Source organism: Strigops habroptila, chromosome 1 (genome assembly GCF_004027225.2).
Source record: "Strigops habroptila isolate Jane chromosome 1, bStrHab1.2.pri, whole genome shotgun sequence".
NCBI lineage: Eukaryota > Metazoa > Chordata > Aves > Psittaciformes > Psittacidae > Strigops > Strigops habroptila.
In genome coordinates, this window is record NC_044277.2 from 8,548,047 (window position 1) to 8,559,481 (window position 11,435).

General features: G+C 39.7%; 1 protein-coding gene across 3 annotated transcripts in view; it reads left to right on the plus strand.

The window, feature by feature from the left end:
- KCNQ3 (potassium voltage-gated channel subfamily Q member 3) overlaps positions 1–7,981 on the plus strand; it is a 206,753-nt gene extending 198,772 nt beyond the window's left edge. For all 3 annotated transcript variants that reach the window (XM_030502655.1, XM_030502646.2, XM_030502665.1), the window contains 2 exons: positions 1,093–1,177; positions 2,113–7,981. In XM_030502655.1, coding sequence (XP_030358515.1) covers positions 1,093–1,177; positions 2,113–2,850 — 823 coding nt within the window. In that variant the 3' untranslated portion in view covers positions 2,851–7,981. The remainder of the gene's footprint in view (positions 1–1,092; positions 1,178–2,112) is intronic.
- The last annotated feature ends 3,454 nt before the right edge of the window (positions 7,982–11,435 follow it).

Sequence of the window (11,435 nt, forward strand, 5' to 3'; positions counted from 1 at the left end):
TAAATTAACTTGGCTTTATCTGGTTTATCCAGAATTTTTTTTATTTTAAAATACCTAAAAACATGTAAATGTGAAGACAGAGACCTACATATATGGAAGAGGCAATGATCATTTGGGAAACAAAGCAGATGATTGCACAATTTGAATGAGCCCATATCATCAGTAACCCAATGTGCAAAATCTGACATGTTTGAGTTACAGTTTCTTCTTTAGTAAGACATATTCACACCTATATTTTGAATTGTGTCAAAAGAGAAGAACTGGACCTGTTAAAAGAAAAGTTCTAGGGTGTATTTGTTCTAAGTCATGTCAAAGAACAAGTGCTTAGAAATTGTTTTGCCGGATTTGTACATAGGTTATGGAAAGACTTTTAGATTCCTTTGAGGTTGGTTTAGAAACATTTTGATAGAGATTTAGCTTGATAACAACCATCCTAGATGACATGAAGTTATAAATACAAGTTCTTTATTTAAACAGAGGTCATCTTCTCACCTCCTGAAGTTAGTCCATCTGATGGACATGCAGTAGGAAATTACATAAAAGAAAATTTATTCAGGAATCTTTAAATCTCCAGGCCAGACTGTCTCTTCGCAGCATTTCCAGCCTCTGCCACTTATTATTTGGTTTAATGAAATAGAGAAAAAAAACCCCACTCAAGCTGGAAACTCAGATTCAGTCTTTACAGACATTAAAGAATTTGATTTTAAAACACATGGCCATTTTTAGACCCACTATCTTGACTATCTCAACATTTTTCACAAACCTGAAATTGTTCCACCAAATCTGATATTAATTTCACTTTCATGTTGAAATTTTTGTTTGCTTCTGTTTTTTTCCTAATCTTTATCTTAATTTTGAACCAAAATAATTTTAAATTAAAAATGAGGAATACTTTTTGAGAAATGCATTGGAATCACACAGAATAGACTTTTGCACCTGTTTTTATGATAAATAACTAAATATTTTCTTAACTGGGGCTTCAAGGAGCTATATGAATATACCACCAAGATGGTAATTCTGTTTTCTGATATAAATTACTTACTGTGATGCAAAGAAACATTGAACACTAATAGAGTCATTAATTCTTTATAGAAATGATCCATATGTAGCCAAAGCATCTACAGCAGATACTGAAGACCAAAGTATGATGGGCAAATTTGTTAAAGTTGAACGACAGGTATGTAATGTCATGACAGTGATGGAGGCTGAGGTGCTTGTATGATGAAGCTTACATAAACTCGGTATGAGTCTTTGGCTTATACTTTTGGTGATCAAGACTCACACAGATCTTGTACTAATGATCACAGAATTATGTTGTTAGTTTTTCATGAAAGACTTTAAATAACTGGAAAGTGTGCATTTTGAAACCTAATGAATGAAAATCATTATATATGGCAGCAAGACCCTAACCACAATGTTTAGATGGGACCTTTTCATTCCCTTGAATTCCATACTCATAATATCTGTGTTTTCTTGTGAACACCACCTTCTTTTGCAGGGTCTGGTGTTCAAAAGGGTTGCCTCCACAGGCATTTTGGGGACCTCTGTGTATCCTAGCCTATTGCTTAGCAAGTCAAGACACTCTTATTTTTAAATATATGAATAAGTAAGATGGAGGCAAGCGGCATTGATTCTTGTCAATTCTTTTCATGCAATGTGAAAGTTTAGGCACAAAGTACTATCAAAAGACAAAGGAAATTACTCCTGATATTTAACACTAGTATTGTGAGGCTATTAAGAGTTAGAGAATAGGCCTGTGTGCAAAGGTAATTTCATCTGTTGTATTTTGCTAAAAGGCATTTATCATATAATACCAAGACTTCAGACCTATCACTGTACACTACTGTTGTTTGCTTGACTGCCAAATGTCCAGCCATGCTAAGAAATTTTTTGGCACAGTTCACAGGGACAGGTCTTCTTAATCTGAGTCAGTTAGAGGATAAACTAGCACCCACTGCAGCCCAGCTTCCAAGGGAAAGTCATAGTTATCCTATAATTACCTTCATGACCAATAAAGATGGCAGCATACTATTGCTGGGGTCAGCACACATATGGAAGCATTGACTCTTCTGTTGAACAACTCACTTGAGAAAATATAACGTTCTTTTTCAGGTTAATGACATGGGGAAGAAACTGGATTTTCTTGTTGATATGCATATGCATCATATGGAACAGCTGCAAATACAGGTCGCTGAGATAAGTCCATTGAAAGAAACTGCTTCTCCTGCAAAGGAGAGGAGAGACGAAAATAAATATTCTGAATTAAAAACAATAATATATAAATACACTGAGCAGTGTGCTCATGAAACTCCTTACAACTTCCAACAGGTTCCAGTCAACAAAGTCAGTCCTTATGGTTTCTCAGCACATGGTCATATGACTCATTCACAACCTTTATCAATAGGTGGGCAAAACTCTGGCAAACTGCAAGCCACACCTTCTTCAACTTCATATGCAGAAAGGCCAACAGTTCTGCCTATATTTACATTAATGGACTCCCAGGTTAGCTACCACTCTCAAGGAGACCTACAAAGTCCTTACTCAGATAAGGTGTCTCCAAGACAGAGAAGGAGCTTAACAAGAGACAGTGATACTCCGTTGTCCCTTCTCTCCGTCAACCATGAGGAACTTGAGCGCTCCCCAAGTGGCTTCAGTATCTCCCAAGACAGAGACGACTTCCCATTTGGCCCCAACGGGGGATCGGCATGGATGAGAGAGAAACGCTACCTAGCAGAGGGGGAAACAGACACAGACACCGACCCTTTCACACCAAGTGGCTCCATGCCTTTGTCTTCTACAGGAGATGGGATTTCAGATTCAATATGGACCCCTTCAAATAAGCCAGTTTAAAAGTGCGTGTGGGGGCAGTCACTGGTTGACTTCTCCATGTAATGTAAGCATACTTTGTATATCTCACTTACTCTACACCCAAAGCTTACTAGTTCAAAACACCAATGGCTGCATAAGATGCATGTGATATTAGTGGTAGTCATTCTGCACCATTTCATACAATTTACTAATGCAGTTTTTTTCATGCTACCAAAACTAAGGAGCTTAGTTTTGAGCATGGTTTGCATGACTTTACCCTATATAAATGGTACAGCTGATTTCTTCTATGATACATATCTATCTGATACTCTTCAATACAACAATGGTGATTTGATAACAGGCAAAATATGGTGGTCCTTGCTACAGTTTGCAAACAGAGCAGCAAAGTGAAAATATTTTCAGGAGCAGTATCCCTTTGTGGAAACGTAACATCTGAATTCATTTTCTGATATAAGTAAATCAATCTCTAACCAACTTATCCGAGAACATCTAATATTCAAAGCAGGGATAAAGCTGAGTCAATGTTAATGACCTTACTGAAATGGTTTTGTGAACTAAATGTTTCTTATGTGACCATTTATAGGCCCATAAATACAACTACAACCCATTTATACAACTACCCGTGAAATACAACGTCAAAGTGAGATTAAGGGTAGAATTTAAAATTATCAAAGCCACCTCCTGGGATTGATCATGGGTTTTTATTTATTGTAAAATGTAAATATAAGTATCTCTCTAACTACTTCAAAAATCTTCATTAGTGTTTATAAAATCCATGAATGTGTGCCATCTTTGGGATCAATGTAGAAATAAACAAATACCATTTTGTCACCTGTCCCTGACCAACACAGAGATAAGTATGCTCCCTAGGGCCTCAGCCAAATATTTTTTCATGGGAGCTTGAAATTGTGATGAGAGAGAGCAGGAAAACAATCTAAACCCACTGGTAACAGGGCAGAAATGAATCAAAGATCTCACCACTACAGTGGGAATGTAGTATCTATACAGCTAGTAAAACTAGCTTGTCCAAATATCCTGCGCAGGACTCATCTTGTGTCAATCCAGATGTGCATGAAATAGTGTCCATTTGATGTTAAGTTTGATGGCTACGCAGTCTTTACAGCTGATGGAAAGCTAATCAGTACAGTGGTGAGTCCAGGGTACAAGAACCAAGGCACACATCAGCTTTAGGATGAGATTAATCTCACCTTTAACTCAATTATCTACAATGACCAAATTTCACCAAATTTCAAAGGGAGCAGAGGGTGGCTTACTTAGATGTTGGATGATCAAAGACACCCACAGTCAGTCCTGTTGAAGATGACCCATGTCACTCCACACAATGGCTACAACATCATGGCTAGAACACTGACCAACAAAGACACAAGGATTTGGCCCATGTAAGATGTTGGAAAGTGGACTTGAGGTAGTGACTGCTTGTATTACACTGCAGCTGCATAACTGAACATCCTTGGCACATCCAATCAGAGCACAAGAGAGAGATACAGTTCACTGGACTTCCCAATATTTATTAGGTATTGCACAGGCTCAGATAGAATGCACTTCAATGGAAGATACCTTGTTGGATTTTGCCCACTTTAGTAAATGTCATCTTTGAGTCCTCACTATCATTCACATCTCATAACAGTCATTCCATCCAGGGAACTTGATTGTCTTCCAGATGTAGGCATTGCCTTCATCTTCATTGTTTATTCTCTATTTGAAGAGACATCTATAAGTTTAGGATCTTACTTCATCTGCTTCTTCAGCTAAATCATGATACATCCTTTTGGGACAGATCTTCAGGGAGAACAAATTTGCTGTGCAAATAACTGAGTAAATAATGCAGACCAGTTACAGCCCTTGAAGTCCAGGCTGAGTCCATGGAGCTGTTCTGAGTCAGCAACTATAATGACATGAGGCACAATTTTGGTAATTACTTAATTGACAAAATAGCCATTGACCTGAAAAACAGTCTGTGCTTGGCGCAGTTTCATGGCTAAAATTGCAGAGAGTAGAGAATAGAACCAGCTGACAAAAATGTAATTCATAATAATTTGGCATATTGAGAAGAATTCCTTGACCATCAGTGATTCTTGGAAATACCTGCATTGAACCTGCTGCAGGCTCGCTAATACAGTAATATATGTCTATGGCCACTCGTAAGATTTAACCCTCACTTGACAAATGAATCACAAAAACCCCAAAACTGATTTTAACATTGCTAGACTTCTGAAATTGATATAAGTATGTGCTAGACGAGCCTGCTTCACTTTTCTCATATGTCAAATGCCTGGCATTCCTCCTAATTTCATTTGAGTTTGGCCCTTCTTAAAATGCTTTGTAGATCTGAGCAATCAAAAGTCAAGGCAGCCAAAGCCCAAGTGTAATCTGAGAAATCTGTGAATATCTTTGACAACAGCTATGCTGTGCAGTTCCTTGCCCAATTCCCCCTCAGATTCTCCAGTTCAGATTTCTAATCTCTCCAATGTCAGGTCATATAAAGGGAATCTTTTCTCAGCATTCAACATGGCTGAAAATCCATAAATCACCTCATTATAAAGGTATGTTCCTTCCAAGAGAAAATCCAAGCAAAGGCAGAGACTTGAATGAGTTCCCACCTGCAGACAGTGTGCAGCCCCAGAGGAAATGGGATTTGGGCTGCCCTGAACTATGGACACTTAGCAGCTGAACTGCCTTCAAGTTATAATTTTCTATGGGCTGTAAGCACCAATTTACTATGTGCAGCTTAAAAGCGCCAGGTCAGGTATTTGTAGCCACATCATGAAATATTTGATCATGTGCTAAATGGCAAGATAAGGCCTGCCTATTCTTAAAAGGCACTGGTGGTAAGCACAGCAAGACCCTTTGCAGTGGACATCTCTGGATCCTCTGGAAGACACCCAAGAAGACAGTCAAGGAAGTTCTGTTTAGCTTATTTTAATATTAGTTTTTTCCTACACTCTTCTTTGCACTGAAACCAGTCACTGCTCTGTTCAGTAGGGTGATGTACTGAATAGCTCTGTCTCCTACATCATCTGGATTAAAATTAGGGTGTGCATCAGTCTGTCCCCTATGCTGACAACAGATACGTGTCAAGATGTCACCAGCAAGGTGACATCTAAACTTGATCTGGGATGCGCATGCAAACTTTATCAGACTGCAGTTCATGTTGAGTCCAGGCAGTACATCAACCTTGGAACTGCAGTTATGTGTCTGCCATAGATACTGGACAAAATAAATTATCCCTGATTATTGACCCTGACAATATTTAAAATGTCAGGACCTGTTTTGTAGGATAGGTTTAGCACAAAAAGGAATCGTTATTGACAATTTCATTTGAGAGAGGCAGCTGGGCCAATAGTACTCTTCATACTGGGAATGGATTAGAGTTATCCATTCTTCCATTTGAGTGTGATATTTGAGTTTAACAGCTATCATTTTCAGTTGGGTTGGATCTTCCTAATGTCTAGACTGACACTGACACTTTGTTTACATGTAGTTAATGTTAAAGGAAATTAACCATTGGAATCCACTCTTTGCTGGCACTTAAGTCCTACAAGTGACCAAGGATTCATTTCAGGCCTCAAGATGTTTTCCATAATCAGAAAGCGTGAGTGTTTGCTCTTCCTGAGGTCAGTAAGAAACCTTCTCGAACCGCTGCACTGGGAGCAGGCCTGGGTCTTAATCTGCCTTTGCTTACGAATTTTCTTGTGAAAGACAGCACTTATCTGGAGATGCTTTTCTTAGCTACATTTTTATGCTGATTTTTCAGCCACTAACAAATGACACGCGTCTGGAAGTTTTTGAGAAGGTGAGTCTGTGTTTACATTGTGTGCTTCTCTTTTCAGTGTTCTTATCAGTCAAGTTCCCTACCTTTAGATTCAAACTGAGGATATTTCATTAAGGCAGAAGTGAATGTTCAGTTAAAGAATGCACATATAGAAAATGTGGTTTGTGCTCCATTTAAGGAGTTGGTCCTTCAAAAGAACTTAATGAGGTAATGGCTGTTGTCCTTGCCTTGGCTTTTCCCTGCACTGAGTTAATCAGTCTGGCTCCTATCAAAATAAAAGGACATGGAGAGATTGATTGAACAGTTCCTAAGCTGACTCTGGCTATTCTGGCTCTGTTTTTATCTGTAACTTTGCTGCATTGTTACGGTTCAGAGTGGAAATAGATTTCAATTTTTCTGCTTCAAATTGTGGCCCAGCCGAGCTGCAAACTAATTCCCACCTGAACCCATGTGTAGCAGGGCTGCTGCCTTGTGGTCTTCAGGCGAGCACCGTGGTCCAACCAGTTTGCAAGATCACAGCCTAAAGCAATCAGAAAAAGCACATTAAGGAGTAAATTCAGCCCTGCTGGGAGCCCAGTTGTTTCAGGGGTGTCATGTAAGAACTGAATCTGTCCTGCTTCACGCAGAGCATGTGAGGAATTTCATCTTGGTTCCTTGCACCCCACAGCCCCCACTACTAAGCTTTAGGTGCATAAGAGCTGCAAACCTAAATTTTCTATAACACCTCACGAATTTTATGGGATGTCACTTTTTCAGGAGCCCCACTGAATGTGGGTGTTCACTTTTGAGGACCACTTTCAGAGGTGCAGGGGAAAAAGGGGTCATTTTCAAGTGTTTTTAGCTGGGCACTGTAAGAATGAAGATCCTGAGTATCATTATTGCTTATGATTATTTAGGCTGTAAGATCTGATCCTTCCCAATACAGCTTTTAGTAGCTTCCCTCTGAAGTTAAGTGAAGCAAAATACTGGAAGTGGGATCCTATTTCCATCCTCAAGAATACGCTGAGACTGAAGGTTACATAGCCAACTGCATTTTGTTTTCTAGTTATGGCATCTTATTATTACTAGTATTTGTGCCTTGCTCACTGAAATTTTCTCCATGCTACAAAGATGCTTTTCAGATTCTGGCTGACAAGGGAACACAACTTTTATACAAGTGGCCTTTAGTGCTCTTTATAATATTATTTATTGTAATTTTTAAACTGTATGTGTAATTTATATTCTGACACTGTCCAATATTTGAACAACTTTAATATGTTTATTTCAATATATTATGCAAACAATACTTCTTAACTGATTTTTTATGTTCTGTCTTTAAAAACTGCACCACTTATTAATAAATAGAAATTTCAATTAAGATGTGGAGGAATTTATTTTCATTTAAATCGTGATATCTTCACACATATTCAAAGAATACAGTGTCAAATGTACCCCCAGCAAAGGCATTGGCAAAGATCCTTTTGACTTCATGTGTGCAGGACTGAGCTCACAGATACAAGCAGGTTTTATCTGGCTTCTGCAGGTAGTCCTGCTATAACACACAGTAGATCCCATTATTTGTGACTTCTTTTGATTTAATGGCCATGTAACTTCTAGGGCTTTGATCATTTGTGTGTGGGAAAATGAAAACTAGGGGAAAATTCATTCATATTAGAAACAATAATGTACTAAATAATGATGGGGTTGCACACAGAATATGTACAGAACATAGTAACTGCCCAAGCCTGCTCTGAATATCCTCTGCAGGGAATTCAACAACAGCCAAGAGGTCCAAGAGCATCCTGGTCTGTATCAGCAATAGCGTAGCCAGCAGGGTTGTGGCGGTGATCATCCCCTGTACTGGGCACTGGTGAGGCTGCACCTCGAATCCTGTGTTCAGTTCTGGGCCCCTCACTGCAGGAGAGACATTGAGAGGCTGGAGCAGGGCCAGAGAAGGGCAATGGAGCTGGTGCAGGGCCTGGAGCACAAGTGTGATGAGGAACAGCTGAGGAACCTGGGGGGGTTTAGTCTGGAGAAGAGAAGGCTCAGGGGGGACCTTATGGCTCTCTACAACTACCTAAAAGGAGGTTGTAGCGAGGTGGGGTCAGTCTCTTCTCCCAAGTAGCAAGTGACAGGACAAGAGGAAACTGCCTCAAGCTGCGCCAGGGGAGGTTTAGATTGGATATTAGTAAAAATTTCTTCACCAAAAGGGTGGTCAGGCATTGGAACAGGCTGCCTAGGGAAGTGGTGGAGCCACCGTCCCTGGAGGTATTTAAAAGACATGTAGATGTTGTGCGTAGGGACATAGGTGGACTTGGCAGTGCTAAGTTAACAGTTGGACTTGTTGATCTTAAGAGTCTTTTCCAATCTAAACTATTCCATGATTCTATGATTCTATATATAATTCTCCTTTTAAAAGATGAAATTTGTTTTATTCTTCTAAAAAAAGAGCAGCAAAGAAACGTTATAAAATTTAGTGACTCATGCTTGATAAAATTTGTGCAAAAATAAATAAAATAGAATATTGCCATCATCTGAAATGAAATTCAGATGAAAAGAAACTTTATAGAGCTAGCACATTTCTTAATAAAATAACCTAAATATCTTATAAAATTGTAATGGCTGAGGACTACAGGGGAAGCGTTGAATTGTAATCAGGCTTTTTCAGAAAAAAAAATGTAATTTGCACAGTTTATACTTTTCTAAACAAAGTTTATGAAGCAATTACTCACAGGTGCTTTCATGGAAGTGCTTACTCTGGTGTAATAAAATGCAACTGAAGATTAAATTTAGATGCTTTGGAGCAAGCTTGGATTAAGTTTTCATGTTTGTTCTTTTATTTTTTTTTAACAATAGTGCTTCATTCTCTATTGCACATTAGCATCTGATGAGAGAGTAGTAATATAAGACAGGTAGGTTTGCAAGACGCACAACAGTGTTCCATGTGCTGCAGCTCATCTTTGAGGCAGAGATGGTTTATACCCCAGCCAGGACAGTGGGTATTCGTGCCTGAGGGCATTGCCAGACTGGGGTGGAGTGGGTGGGAAGGGGTGCTAGTTGCTGACTCTGGCTCAGGTCACAAGAACATGTGGGCTGGAGCCTTTGCAGTCGATCAGAGGTATTGTAATTGCTGTATAGAAATGTGTGTTTAAAAGGTCTAAGAAAAGAAACACAAGGAAGTAGTGCACCATTTCCACACTCTGTTCTCAGCCCACAGAGAGATGAAGCATCAATATTGAGACTTTGTTTTCTCCCTCCTTACCAGAACTTCATGCCATGCTGTCTTCTGTCCTACAGATAAAACACGGGCATTTGGCTTGAATATGTGTTTATTACAATTGCATCAACAGGGACTTACCCTGTATAACCTTCAGCAGAGGGACGTATTTACTCAGTAATTGATATTAATTATGTGCCTGTACTGTGTTACTACAACGCTAAAAGTGTCTTCTTGTTCTGGATTTTGGGATGCTCGTTATGGACACAGTGCTGTCACAAAAAGACATGCTGGAAAAAGGAGGCACGTAAAGACTATACTCCTGAGAAAGCTCCAAGCTCAGAATGATGCTCTGAGTGAGAACACAGCATTGTCTCTAGGAGTCAAAGTTGGGGCTGAACAATAGCCCCCTCCCTGGTCACCTGAGCATCGCTCTGCAGCTGAGGAAAGTTAAAATTACAGAGTCCCAGGGTGAAAAGCAGCATGAGGTAAAACCTGCTGAAAGTCTAATTATCCTCATAGCCCAACTTCAAATGGTTGGAACTGAGCCCAGCGCACACATTTTCCTGGCTATACCTGGGTTTGTCAGCTGTTACAGAGAGGACTTTCATCCCAGCCTTCCTGATGAGGTATTGAGCAACTGGTAATTAAATCAGCAAAAGTAAGTCTTGTCAAAGAAAAGGTGTTTCCATACTCCTCAAGCTGCAGCACTTAGTCACGAGCCATGAGAATTTTCCTTTTATCACACCAGTAACTGCCATATAGGATTAGATAATTTTAGATGCAGTGACATCCCACTGAATCATGTTTTTTTCATGAAACGCACAGCGAAAGAAGAGAAAGGTAAGATTGTGCATGCATGTGCATGTGTAAGCGTCATATTTACCAGCTGTAACTCTGATAAATGTGGCTGCAGCTGCCTTCTAGCTTCTGAAACTCTTGGTGAAGGATTGTAGGACAGAGACACAGCCCTACCACATGCATAACACAATCCCATAATCATCTCTGTGGGAAAACAGGATCCCCCCAAACATATGACTGAAACCTGAAAACAGAAAAATCACCTTATCGTATCTGACATGCTGGCAGGTTGCAGTGATTTAGCTGTTGCTGTGAGTTTCTTCATGCTTTGAGTAACATCACAGCTTTCTTCACCTTAACTGGTAGGACTGCAAGACTGGGACAATACAGTTAAAGACAGACAGGTGACAATGGAACAAGCCTGATCACGCACTAGTTACCCAGGCAGTATCTACAAAAATAAATTAAGCAGTGCTGGGGAGCCCAGCAACCCAAATGTCCAGAGCATTGGTAGGGCCATGACATACACAGGACAATCCCAGAGCGCTCCTGAACAGCAGCCCCAAACTTTCCCAAGCTGGACCATTCCAAGCAGACAGCTTGCATGCAGCTATCCTGTGTGTTTCATCTGACGGTTCCTCTTTCTCTTCCCTTTCTAACAGAATATTTCTCTGTTGAGATTTTCTGCAGGTCCCTAAAGCACTTTCTACTTCTTACACTGACTGTGAATCAGTTTAGGTTTCCTTTTTTTGCTTGCTACAAGGTTTTGAATTAATTCACACAATAAAATATTTGGTGGCTTATGATAAAACTACT